The sequence below is a fragment of the Athene cunicularia genome (assembly GCF_003259725.1).
Source record: "Athene cunicularia isolate RWA chromosome 7 unlocalized genomic scaffold, athCun1 chr7_part1, whole genome shotgun sequence".
NCBI classification, from domain to species: domain Eukaryota; kingdom Metazoa; phylum Chordata; class Aves; order Strigiformes; family Strigidae; genus Athene; species Athene cunicularia.
In genome coordinates, this window is record NW_020799107.1 from 15,648,256 (window position 1) to 15,662,680 (window position 14,425).

Here is a 14,425-nt window from a genome sequence, read left to right on the forward strand (position 1 = left end):
ATATATATAATATATATATATATATATATATATATATATATATATATATATATATAACCCCCTTAGAAGGCTTCCTGTCCATTAGGCTTTTTTTTCCCGTTTAAAGAATTACCTGTTCTGTGCTGTTTTCCAGAGACAGGCTTCCCAGGAACTTTCTCCCATATTTATGTATTTTGTTTTGCGCTTTTCTAAATAGATACAAAAATGGTAGGTACCCACTGGCATTTAATCTTAGCCACAGCTTGTTGACTGATTTGATCAAGGCCTTAGGAGACTTTACAGTGCAAGATAGCATTTGTATTTCTTACAGCTCCAAAACTGGACAGTGTGGCTCCTAGGAGGTTTATTTACAGTATGTAGCATCAGGTTACATGATGCAACATTACTGTTACAACATTTTTAACCTGTACTCAACTATTCTGTGAGGGAAGAACACAAGCAGGAATGAATAGAGAATAGTTTTGTTGAAAATTATTGAAAGGATGAAATTACATAAAACTAATGCCATGTGACCTATACATTTATGTCACAATCCATTTAAAGAAAGTATTATCTACTGCATTTCTGAAGGAAATGTATTATTAAATGAGAGGTAACAATCCCAGTTAAAAGAACCTCAAATCATTAAGACAACATAACATTCTGCTTGTTAAGAATTCTTGTGCCTGAAGGGTAAAAATCATATGATACTAGATAGAGTTCACACATTTTTCAACTGAACAGATAGCTGCTGTCATAAGGTTGAAGAAAACATACAAGAAAAATGTAAAACTGAACAGCATAACTTTGTATTGGAAGGGGGGGGACACTTTTGACAAGACAACACCAATGGAAACTTAAATACATTTCACTTTCAAACTCACTGAAAGAGAACCACCTGAAGACAGAACTGCTGTTACTGCTGCCTGTGTCTGTGAGCCGCTTGTAACACAACTGAGACAAGGAGAAACAGAACCCCCCCTAAACAACACAACACACATCCACCATCCCCAATCCAGTCTTGATGGGAAACTTGATAATGTTTTAACAGAAATTCGAAGCGTTTTGTTTCAATAACAATGTTAAAAAGCAAGAAGATCTTTCCTTAATATAGAAAATTAGCAGCAAGGCTGTAGTTAATAGAATGTAAATCATCATGCTATAGAAAGTAAGTCAAAATCTACTTCCTTATGATTTGGAAAAGAAAAATTTGACAACAGTAGCCTTTTTTACTTTTGGCTGATTGCCATGGTAGGAAGTGGAGGTTGGGGATAGAAAATAGTTCTGTGACATGTATAGTAAAATGAAAGAAGCAGGTCCCAGGAACTTTCTACTCTCAAACTACTGAAAGGACACAGATTAGGGGTCAGGGCAGCTGACAAATGCTCACATAATATTTTATTTATGGATCAGTCTCACCTTTTAATGCACTAATTCAAACAAAAGAACTTGGTATTAAATATGTATTTCAGTAATTCAGGTCCAATTATCAAATAAGTTTGTAACTACAGATTTTCATTCACATATATTACCCTACTACCAGAGCCTGAGACTTATCTATATATAAACATTTAAACTTACTTAGAACATATGCATGCATATCCATGGGTAATTTGAAGAGTTCAAATTAAAGAATGCTTCAGAGATCTACTACCTACTGAAGGTTTGTCTGTATAATATAGAAAGCTTAGTTTAGAAACAAAAAACTTTTACTTTTCAGAAATAGATACTGTTACAAACTGGAGATTTCAGAAGCCCAAGAGCAAATTTACACCAGGTTAGTGATTCAGCAAAAGAAGTTTCTTCCAAAGTCAAAGTTACCTGTATTAAAAAGTTACACAAATCCAAGAATGTGCTTGCAATTTGTATATAAAAAGTGACAACACAAGATCTGATTTTTAGTGACCTTAATACATTTTCAAAGTCCATAGTTGAATCCATATATTCCTTCCTTAAGCTATTATTTGAACTGACGCATGCTAACACTTTTAAGATTTGCATCAAATCATTCACAAGTCTATCACTGCAGCCTATTTTTAAAGATCTATGCTGGTATGCGGGTTGCAGCTTCCTCTTCTGCGTCAGCTCTGTTAGCATTTATTTCTGCCAGTGTTCGACCAAATCGAGTCCACTCGTCGCTGCGAGGAACGGCAATTTGCTGTTGACAAAGAGAACGTTATTTAAACCTACTGATAAATAAAACCAGCTCATTCTGAACAGCAGAATGCTTAAGTAATGTTCAGAAGAGGTTCCGATTGGAAAGCTTACCTTTATTTAGTGTAACTTTTAAAATAGTCTGAACTGCAAAAGGTCTAACTAGTAAAAGAAGCAGAATTTGAGAATCCTGTATTTGAGTATGTAATGATACAATTACAGGTTCACATGATATGTCTCCACCTAAGAGACTACCTCCAAAGGGGAATACTAATGCCATATCCCTATCCAATCAATTGGTTATGTACTACTGCAGTACACATACTTGCAATAGCAACAGCTTCCCTGTAGGAACAAAGTCAAGACTGCTTCACTGCAAAACTGTTCAGTACCTCTCAAGCTAGTCAGAATTCACATGTGCCACAGTTAAAGAAGATAAAATCTCTACAAACAAAACCATTGATTCTTTCATCTTATTTCACCAGCTTTATGATAATGTTTTTACTTTTTGATTGGCTGCCAGATAGCAAGCTAAAAAGTTATGCTAGAATACCTGAAATAGACAGAAAAAGGAAACATGAATTTGAAATAAAAATATAACCTTATTCCTCTAGTCACAAGGAAAAAAGTTGTCCAAAGAAACCTAAGTGTTTTGTAATGTACTTCACAAAATACATGGTATACATACCTCTCCCACGTCATATATAACTATTTGTCCCTCTGAATCACCTACAGCAATCTCTCTCCCAGAATGCGTCCATCTCACACGGTTCAGAGCAGGATTGCCCTCCACAGTAATGCTTGCAGTTGGCACCTGTATCCATTTAAAACACATTGCTAAAAATTCACGAGGATTCCACAAGCTATAGATTACAGAACACACTTAGTCCCTAAGTGTTGAATTAGAAGTAGTGCCCAACATTTCAGCTGATGGAGAGTACATTGATCTCAAAGACTCTTGGTGGCCTTAAGCTATCACATGACCAGAACAACACATCATCTGTCCCCTGGGTAAAGTACAAACACCCAATATCAAAAAGCACATCTGCATTCCTGTCATGAGACAGGAGGCATAGGCATGCATTCAGTCAGACAGCAAGGAGGAGCCCTGGGTTCTCAAGAAAGGTTATGACAGAGGGCAGGGATGAAATCAGCTGCTTTGGCGGGTCGAATCCTGTCCAAAGGCTAAAACCAGGTAATTCCAATTTGAAGCCGTAGGCTGGGATATGCTCCTACAGAACTGCTTTCTTCTATATGCAGTTAGGAGAAGGTGAAATTTAAGTACTGAGTATCTGACAGGTTTTTCCTCTCACCCACCTCCAACAAGGTTTACTCTGGGAAAAGATTTATACTATAATTATGTTTATAATTCACACCAGAAAACATTCAATTCTCTAAGTTTAGAAACAAATTACAATTTCACTGCAGTATTACAATGGCAATAGGAACAACAGTGGTGTGTGGGTAACAGGTTTGTTCCCACTGTTAAGCTATAGGCTGCCAAGGCCATACTGGGGAAGGTCTGTAATCACTTTCACAACATGGATCAGTGTTAGGCTGACAGATGTTTTGCACTCTTGTTACAGGTAAAAGCAATTCAATTACTGCTGTTATTCACTATGAGGAGTCATTTGAGTTACAACCCTGTAATTAAAGAATGGAATCTATTACACAAAAACTAGCGGAACTACAGAACATTTAAGAACAACAACAAAAAACTGAAACAAAACGCTATGGTAAACTCCTGACATTTTTTTCAAAGCATACAAACACTTTTCCAGCCACATTTGACTGTCAACCTGACTGCCTCACCTCAGTATCATTGTTGAGATTCCACAGGTCAAGCCTGCCCATCCCATCCACACAGGCAAACAAAGCAGGGTGAGTTGGAGACCACATCACATCATAAACATAATCTGAGTTGTCTTCAAAGGAGTAGAGAGGTTTGTTATTCTGAAAAAAGCAAACATAACAATGTGATAGCCAAACTCTGCACTTCAAAATTATAAAGCTAACAAGTAAAGCAAAATGCAGAACTTCAACAGCATTATCAGCAATAACTAAAACATGATTCACATTTTGACTTACTTTAAAAAAATGTCTCTGCAAAAACTAGCAAAAAATGAATGCTGTTATTAAAGGGATGCTTTCCAAAGCATGCAGCCTTTTTACTGGCTGATACTATAAAAAAAATCAGTAGCAAGCCAATATTGTAAGAGATTGTAAATTTAATGCATTAAGAATCTTGTAAGTCAAGCCAATGATAAATCAGTGACAGCAATTCAGACAGTTACTGGGAAATTCTAACTCTGCTTCCTCTGCTTTGCATTCCTCAGATTATCATAGTAAGAGAGAAAGGTAATTCTGGCAATGGGAATGATAGGTTTTTCAATTGTGATCCTCATGGAGTTTTAACTGACATCAGTTTTGGTGCTGTCCTTTAGTCCTCCACAAAATTGTAGCAAAACATTTGCCTTATGTGTAATATAAAGTAACTGATTTTACAACATGATTTACATTTGATTACATTGTAATTGATGCTGATAACAAAGGGCAAAAGAATGAACAGAATGGATCAGAAGTATACAAGTGATGTATAATCTGAAAGCAAAGCTTTATGTTGTTAACCACAGTTTTGCTCATCAGTTATCTCCTCTTTGAAAGGATTGCTGCTGGGAACCTAGAGTGCTTCACAGGATTTGACCTCAGTTTACTGAAGTTTAAGTAGCTTACATTATAGCACCACCTTGTGTCAAGGACTACGAAGAAAACCACTGAACTATCTATTTAAGTTACCTTAGTTGTCCAAAGCTTTACTGTCCAGTCAAAAGAAGAGGTGACAAAAAGATGTGAGAAGTCTACAGGTCCAACTGCTGCATGGCAGTTGATACCTGTGATTGGTCCCTGGTGTCCTTCAAACATCTCACTGATTCCAGCTTTGCTGTTTTAGAATATATAACCAAGGTTAATTTATCTGGAAACCATACATCTGCAGACAGATAGCACTGAAATGCAATTTAAATATAGCCAAAAGAAGATTTTGCTGCTTTGTATGGAGGTTACCCCACTGCAAAAGGCTTCACCACAAGATCACAGAAGATTAGGCTTGAATACAGACCTTAACTTCAACATCTATTTTCTGCTAACCTTAAGTGCCAAAATATACCACAGGGAGAAGAGACTCATTCAGCAGGTACAAGTCCACATATTTAACTACATTGTTCTCTAAGCAATAGCTAAAACTTCCATTCATACGAAGAACAAAATCCAGTCCTCGGGAATAAGCATTAAAACTCCCACTAATTTAAGAGAAGTTGCATGTACCTTATGGACACAGGGCTCAGACATAAAACAGTAACAATATATCCCTAATAGCCTCCTATCAGAAGCGATGAAAAAGAAGGGGGGGGAACAGATGGGAAGGATGTTACACAAAAGTGATACAATTTTGGGTATTTTGGAACTAAAAAGCTGTGCAGCAAGGGTGATGTGTATTTGAGATGAAACCTGGCCACTCAATTATATTTAAGAAAGCAATTGATAAGATACAGTCAGACAATTTCAAAATAGATTGAACAGCAGGAGAAAAGCTAGACAATTTAAGATTTGTGCGTGATGTTACTGTACAATTATCTACAGAACTGATACAAAGTTTGGAATGTTCTGCTACAATTCAAATGAATAAACCAGCAGTGACCTGTGCTGCCCTCATCAACACAAACAACTCCTAGTCACTGAAGGCAATGCAGTACCAATTCAATATTCCAACTTCTCTGGTTTTAATGAAGCTCTTGCCCAGGAAAAAGTGTGCACTGGAATTCATATACAGCTATTCTGAACTCCTTTAAGACAAAGGAGTAAATATGCACTATAAATTTTAGGAGTGTAAAGCATGCAGGGACTCATCCTTTCACTATTTTTATTTCCTTTGAAAAATTAAAGTTTGTATTCACCTGCCATGACGGCATGCAGTGTACACTGAGCCTTCTTCACTGCCAACAACAAAGTTGTTGACATCTCCAATAGGGAAGGACATGCAGGTAACAGCCACAGCCTTGGACTGTTTGTGAACCAGCTCCATGCTATCCTGTAGTGAAAATGTCAGCAACTTACTTTAAAAAATTTGAAATATTAACATCTATGAAGTCATTTAGATTTCTCAATCGGAGGTTTTTTAAATTTTATTTTACTTGTACAGAATTGGGCAGGAATAACAAAGTTATTTATTGTTAAAACTGCGTTCACTGCTAACACAAGTGCAACAAAAATACACAGAAGTATCAACACACTATTTGATTCCACAGGTGGGGTAATATTTTATCAAAAAATTTATCAAAGCTACCTTAAGTATAATTCTCTGTGTTAGGAAAATGTTTATTAATGCTTTTTAGATTCACTAATTTTTTTACAAGATATTAATCTGGAATAGATCCTACATATATGCAAAGTTATCTTACCTGTGGTTGGGAAAGCATGTCCAGACTCCAAGAGCATATTTTCCCATCAGTTGAGATACTTATCAAATTATGAGCATTCTGGGTCCCAACAACATTTACACAGTACACTGGGTGCTAAAAAACGTAAAATACTATCAGGAAAAGGAATTTCCAAGTAACAACCAAATCTGGTATAATTAATATACAGCAAAATATACAACTTTACCATTTAACAAAGCTTAAAAGATTGATCACAGTACAGAACAAAGAATACTCCCCGACAAAACCGATACTTGTTTTTCTGACACTGATTTTTATGAAAAGTCAGGTGACTTATGAAAAGTCAGGTGCAGTGATAGCATTGGCAAAATATGGACATAAACATTTAGGCACTATCAATCAAGCGCACTGGACAGAGCTTCCTAGAGGTTAAATACATCTCAACAGGGAACAGTCCTTGAAGATATTTCACCCCCTACCGTGTGAGCAGCAGCTGAAAGGGGAGTTCTCTGCACTGGGGTTCTCTTATTGCTGCGATTATCCCATAGCACTATTTGGCCTGAGTACGTGCCACCAACCACCAGATTGGGATGAAATTTTGCAAATGTAGCTGACATCACTGCTGACTGAAAGGAAAAAAAACCAGAAAAACAGCAAAATACACAAAGACCTATAATTCAACAATGCTACGTCTAAAACTAAAGAAAACGGGACCAAATATCAGAGTAAGTTCTTTGCCTAGATCATTGTCCAGTTCCTAAGGATTCACAAACCCTTTGTCAACCCTCAAGTCTTTTAGTTTTAAGCTGTATTAATAAAATTAAGGTCCTCTTTTCCTCATATGTGTACATTTGTATTCCTCCTAGCATAGTTTGTTAGCAAGAAAAGGCTCAGTAATGCACAAGATTTTAATAATGTTTTGTCACATTCTCAGGTAATTTTCTTAAGAGAATGTACAAATCTGTTTTGATACAATAAAGTTACATTTGTGATCTGGGTTTTGACAGTAATCTGACAACGTGCGATTAAATTTTGACCCAACTACGTAATTTTTCAGAATTAGGGCATTTTGAAAATAAAGTGGCTATCCCAGTCTTGGCATAATGGAAGAGATTTGCATGTTTTTATCTTTCAGAAAACTACCAGAAAACCTCCATCTGCCGCCTTCTTGACACATATGTTTCCAGTTTTCATCCTTGCTCCATCTCCTCAGGCCATCTTCATTTTCCAGTAAACTAAGCTCTAGTAGTATATGATTCCACTCAATCCTCTTACATATAAACCTTCTTTGTGGTTCAACCATTACACAAAGTTTGAAATAAAATAAGAAAATGAATTTTTGAACAAGACTGAATTATGAATGATGTCAGAAATTCTAAAACAGAATGTTTCTAAACTGAAATCTCTAGCTATCAACATCTGTTTGCAAATACATGTGGTTAAAGTGAATGCCAGTCCAATGAAATCATTATGTTGACAAGCATAAGGAAGGTACTTGTCCAAGTTCATCAACGTAAAATCTTTAGGCTCCCAAGACAGAATCATACCTGACAGTGAAAGACGTACTCTGGTGTAGTTTTCTTGTACTTCATATTCCATACAAGGGCCACACCATCAGGCTCATGAGGTGCATCCTCATTGTTGTTATAAGAGGCTACAAGTAATTCCGGGTACTGTACAGTAAGTGAAAAAGACTCAAAGTAAGCAAGATGACTAGCTAAAGGTCCAGACAATCCTAGAATCTTTGTTTTTTTCCTCAACAAAATAGGGTTAAAAAAAACCCACAGCAAACACCAAAAGCCACCTTATGTTATATATGAGAAATTGTCAAAACTGTGTTTCAAATTTAGCTCATAAAACAGCATTAACATATTAGAGTCTTGCTCTGGTTTTCAACATAACTTGCTTTTAAATGTAAAAACCAGTACTTGTAAGTGAAGCTAACAGTTACCTCTACAGAGTAGGCCATAAACCAGGAACAAATATGCCAAAAACTTTCTTCATAATACAAACCTTTGTCTACTTTCAAGATTAACAGCTCTGTTTAGTTTTTGAAAACTATGGAGAATATAAGTAATGCATTTAGAAATACAGCTTGTATCAACTGAACTTACAAAAGGGTCAAATGCACAGAACTAAAAGAATTTACAGAGATAATTGCTTAACATAAGCATTATTTTTTACCTGAGATGACCAGTCCAAACAACTGACAACACGATGCTTTGACCAACGTTCATCAAAAAACTGCCTGTTTAAGGACAGTTTTGCTCCTGCTTGAATCTCTCTATAAAGGCAATTAGCAGATATTAATCTTATATCACATTTTCAATTACAAATATTGCACATGCACAGTGAAGTATTCAATATTCATGTTACCCTTCTTTGTCTTCTAAGTCTCTTCCACTGTAGTCAAAGAAAATGTTGATTTGCTCAGAAAGGGCTCTTTCGACAATCCTTGTGGAATGGTCAAAGAAACTTAGAAATTCTTCAGAATGCAAAATTTGTTGTTTTTCCTCTTCTGTAAGTTCATGAGGGGCAGCTGGAAAAGAAGTATACATACAGTCCTGGACTGCATACTTTCACTAATGCTTTCCAAGAAAGAAAAACAGAGTATTTATCACGATGTTGGAAAATTTGTTTCCTAACATCCATAGGTTTTAAAAACATTCTTGAATTTTATATTTTGCTAGCTGAAATGTAAATCAAATTAATTTCAACTTAAAGAAATTTAAAATTTATTGATGCCTTTCTTTACAACACATTCAGAATGAGGTGAATAGTACCTTCTTCCTCCTCTGCTTTTTTAAATGTTTTTTCTTCCTCAGGTTCAACTAATGGTTTTGGTGCAACCACATCATCTTCATCTTCCTCATCTACGGAGAAACATTATGGTGAGACTATCAGTGTTTTTAAAGAGGAACAGTAACATTCCATATGAATCTCAAATGAGCTGATGAAAATGGTATCATTTAATTTTAAATGGTTATATTTTTAAAATGCAGTCCCCAGTATAACATTATCTCAAACCAAAAGATCACTGGAACACTGTCTACACCTGGATTTTAGTTGCACTAAATGATGTGGTTGTATAAACTGAAATAAGACACATAAGAAATTGAGAAGAAACCGAAGTGGAAATCTCTTACAAACATTTATGATTCCACACAAAACCATGTGGTGGATGCATGTTCTGTGTAACATGCTGACACATTAATGCTGAAGAATAAAGAAAAATCAAATGTCTAAAATAGTCTACAGAGCAGCTGCTTACTTGTGATCTGAAACCATCAGAGTCTAATGGGTCTTCGCATGGCATGAAGATGGCTTACATTAGCTTTCAGGTTGCTATTCTGAGAGGCAAATTTTGCTAAAGATAATGGCAGGGAGATCACATTTTTTCTGTCATTCTAAATGCAAGTCTCATTATCCATATCATGTTTGGCAATGAGAACTTTACAGCAAAATGTGTTTTCCCTAATTGCAATGAATAACATAAAATGTTAATGTTCAGGAATACTGACAAGGTTTACAGCACTTTCTGCATTTCTACATTTTATTCTTTGGATACTGTAAACCAGAAAATAACTTTAAATTACTTAGTGTTGTGGAATATGCATTTTCTATTTTTTCTTCATCCACCTTCTAGGATAAGCTTCTGAAAAGACTATTTTTATTGGTTAAACAGCTATGTCATTTGTTTATAAGGGGATAGCAGCAGGAGTCTGCTGCATGCCTCATCACAAGTAATGAGACAGTATTCAACAGGGACTAGGCTTGTTTGTTGCAGCCATCTCCCTGACCCATGTTCCAAGTTACCTAAAGAAAAAAAAAGTAAAAAACCAGTCCACATGCATGCACACACACACACAAAAAAAAAGTAAGTGTGGTCAAGGGATGGGAACCAGCTGCCAAGCCATGGTCCCAGCAGCTAGGCCAGCTGACTAGATAGCAACAACCAGATGGTACTGCTAGGATTGTCTCTCTGCTATGAGGTGGCAATGGGATGGCACAACATTTTTCTGCCTGACTGCTTCCAATCATGTCTTTCCCCAATGGCAAGCCTGTGCAATTACCAGCACTCCAGGAGGTCTACAGACAAGCCTTTACCCTGCAAACAAAATACAGCTTGTAGGCCATACCAGCTGCCAAACCACACACATAGTGATAGGTTTAAAGAGGTCTGAAAATCTTTCTAACTCCATAGTATAGGCAATAAAAATATAACTGTACCTGCAGGAAAGAAAGCTTTAAATGACACTGTATAATGCACACAATAATACAAACTCCAACTTAATCAAAATGATAATGACGTATGCCAATCCTACATTACTTGAAATTGAGCGATTTTTACGTTCTGACAAGTTTACAGAACTAGGATAAATGGCATGAATGATTTCAATATATGCTCATACTTTTGAACCAAATGGTGAAGGTTAAAATCTTTCCTTTCAAGGGCCTCAATCAGCCACAAAGGAAAACAGTAATCACTGTCTTTTCAGCCAGCCCAACCGCATTTGTCAGCCCTTTCTCCGTCAATGCAGCCAGAGCAATCAACCTGCCAAACATTCAGAATGGAAAAACAATCTGAAAATACAGGGTATAATGCACCTGCCAGTGAAAATGGCCATTTCAAGAAAAGCTAGTGATCTCAGTGACCCTGCTGAGGAGGCGGTGGTGCAAAGGGGAAAGAACGCGTAAAAGAATTCTTGGTGATCTCCACTCTCTTGCACATTGACACTTCCTTACAAAGCATGCCAATTACAGCTTTTGTGCTACTTAAAAAAAATGAAAGCTTTTTTGGGCAAAATAATCACGCAGAGAAACAGAAAGACACTGCTCCTTTTTAGATGGATTCACACGTACAGCGGACTAGTAATCTGAAAACTGTATAACTTATAGCAATTCTAAGGGATGGAATTCTTAATGTCAAATCACTATAGGTGTGAACACTTATTAATTAAAAAAATGCAATATGAGTTAACACACATGATTTTGAGAACAACAAATACAGGATGACATATTCACATTACAGCCACTTGGATAAAAATCCCCTTCTTGTTCAGCCTGCCAATCAATCTTGTGGACTTAAATGATGCCTTCAAATTTAAAAATTTGGTTTTGGGTCACCCTGGATACATTATTCTAGCTTTGAAAGTCCCAAATTAGAAATTGCGGCCCAACCCCCCATTAGTCATACTACACTGATTCTAAGTACCATTTTCAGTGACAGGAGTCAAATTCTTGTCAAATGCAGATGGTCAACCCCTTAGTGCTAAGTGACCTTCTAATCTACATATTTTATTCAAAAGATCATATAGTTGATTGCTCTTGCCTTTTAATGTTGGAAACATAAATGGCATATATTATACAGAGATCTAAATTCCTCCATAGTACTTTCACTACATACAGCCAGCTGATATTAGTGCACTTAAATGCAGGATACAGCACTTATTTTAATATTCTCAAAGTATCAGACTTGAAATTGAACATGTCATCTCACTGTGATTTATCTGTAACTACGTAAATCTAAAACCTCTCTAAAGAAAAGTCATATGCAAACTTTCTCATTATGGGATCTGGAGGAAAAAAAACAACAATGCAAAACAAAAAAGCCCCCCCCCAGGTTCTTGGCTTTCTCATCCAAAACTAAACTAGGATGCTTTCTTGCAGAAGTTTACAATCAAAAAGGGGAGCATGAAGCTGTTAGACAAACAAATACAATATTTTTTTTTTCCCCATTACTTTTCCTGTCTCTCCTTTATCTTAATATTATTTAATAACAGGCCAGGTGCTGGTATTTTCAAGGAATGAGCGTAACAATAAGATACTACCCAGGAAAACACTGAAAGACTGGACATACTATTTCTGAAAAAGTTCCACATCTAGCAAGTCAAGAACCATTATACAGTGGTGTACTGCATTTATTTCAAGTCAGCTACATCATTTGGAAACCCCAAAAAGGCACTGCCTAACTTCATCTTCCTTATTCATTATTGACTGTACCTACTGGCATTTTATGCCACTTCAACTGTCAATATACCAAATACAATTTCACATTTTAAAAAAGGCTGCTAAGACTTAGAAGAGTCATAGGGCGTTAAGACAGGAAAGCAGACTATGTCAGATCAACATATTGATGAATATTCATTATAATATGCTAAGGATTTAACTCTATGTTATTTCTGACAGGCAAACAGGGAAGCTAAGGTTACAAACTGAGCAGTAAAGATTGCATAAAAATAGCAACTACTTTAATAGCCACAAATTCCTTGTCAATGAATGCTAAAAACAGGTTTAATGAACCACTGAATTTTTACTTTGAGTCAACATCAAAATTGTGATGTATTTTGGCAAGACAGAAAGAAAAGCAGTGCTGTAAATTAGGCTGCACCTAGCAGTAACACTATAGAGTGAAGTTCCAGTTGTCTGAGTAATCTGTTGCTGCAGAGTAGGTTAATCAAAGTTAAATCATCTGTGAAATGGGTGGCTTTTGTTAAGCTGAATGTCTTCATATCAAGTTTTCCCATCTATATTTCACTGTGCATTTAAGGCATGTACAGGATAATACATGAATATATAAGGGTCCATTATTTCTAAGACATTAAAATGTAAAAATGCTACATTCACAGTAACAGCATCCAAGAAGCCAATCTCATACACCAAATTGTTACTACTCTGAAAATATTAAGCATTTTTGTCCAATTCTGACTTAAGCAGTTTGTGTCTTAGAGACTTTACCACAGTAATTCCTCAAAAAGTGGAGCTAATGCAATAATCCTGTCTACAGTTAATTGTTATTGCACATGCACTATATTGTACAGCAGCACTAAATAACAAGTATCCCATTAGCCCAGGAAAAGCTTTATGACAGCTAAGCACAATCATATTCCCCTATATGCCTATCTTTCTTTGGATTAACTACTTCCAGGACTCATAACACATCTTTATTGGTGTATTGGTGACTAATTTCTTTCCATGCAAATTTGAGCAGTACGTTGACAAATCACAAAGGAAGAGATCAAACAGTGTAACAGAGAGCAGTGTCGCAAGAAGTACAGATAAGAAAAAAATGTAGCACCAATGATTACAGTACTCTGCGTGATGGCCAACATGGAGCCTGCAGAACATTAAGACATATACCAGAGTTCACATCTGAATTACATCTCTGTTGCTGAAACTGCTTCTGCTGCCTGCTAGAAGGAAATGAGTGTATGAAGAGAACACAGTTTCAAATGTATTTTCAGAGAGTAGATCTGAAAATCTGCTGCCTGAAAAAGCATGCCAAATAGAGGCTAAATGACAGCCCTAATAACCAGTTGACCATACTAGCTAAAAAACATGTCCACCAAAATTGGACAATGAGGGAAGCAGGCACCAGTGTTATAGACAGCATCATGGGAAGTGAGAAATGGATTTAGATAGTAGAATGGCAGAACAAGGATGCTGGGGGATGGAGCAGCCTAAACACAGGATGTTCATATTATGATGATGACAAAAGTTACTGAAGTCTAGTAATGGCATAGAGAAGTAGATATTTAGGCTTATTATTTATGAATTAAGGGAGAACAGCACTGAGTATGGCACAACACTTATCAAGCCAAAATAAATTTATTTGGTCTTTAAATAAAAAAGATCCTTACTGTATCACAGAATAACAAAACCCCTGAACACAGGAACAGGAGGTAGCAAGAGAACAAGGAAAAAAATGGGCATTTTTTTCTGCTCTGTTCCTCAGAACAATGAACCATTTTGTGATTTCATTTAATTTCTTTTACATAATAAATACAACTGCAGTATGTAAAAGAAATTAAATTCATTCTAACAGTAGAGTTAGAAGACTACAGCTATTGAAAATT

The 14,425-nt window shown here is 36.2% G+C and overlaps 1 protein-coding gene across 2 annotated transcripts in view; it reads right to left on the reverse strand.

Annotated features, from left to right (window-relative positions):
• Positions 1-1,364: 1,364 nt before the first annotated feature.
• The window catches only part of DYNC1I2 (dynein cytoplasmic 1 intermediate chain 2), a 27,683-nt gene continuing 14,622 nt past the window's right edge, over positions 1,365-14,425 (reverse strand). For both annotated transcript variants that reach the window (XM_026853046.1, XM_026853045.1), the window contains 11 exons: positions 9,353-9,442; positions 8,946-9,108; positions 8,754-8,853; positions 8,117-8,242; positions 7,049-7,195; positions 6,591-6,704; positions 6,087-6,220; positions 4,930-5,074; positions 3,946-4,086; positions 2,822-2,947; positions 1,365-2,137 (listed from right to left, as the gene is read on the reverse strand). In XM_026853046.1, coding sequence (XP_026708847.1) covers positions 2,024-2,137; positions 2,822-2,947; positions 3,946-4,086; positions 4,930-5,074; positions 6,087-6,220; positions 6,591-6,704; positions 7,049-7,195; positions 8,117-8,242; positions 8,754-8,853; positions 8,946-9,108; positions 9,353-9,442 — 1,400 coding nt within the window. In that variant the 3' untranslated portion in view covers positions 1,365-2,023. The remainder of the gene's footprint in view (positions 2,138-2,821; positions 2,948-3,945; positions 4,087-4,929; positions 5,075-6,086; positions 6,221-6,590; positions 6,705-7,048; positions 7,196-8,116; positions 8,243-8,753; positions 8,854-8,945; positions 9,109-9,352; positions 9,443-14,425) is intronic.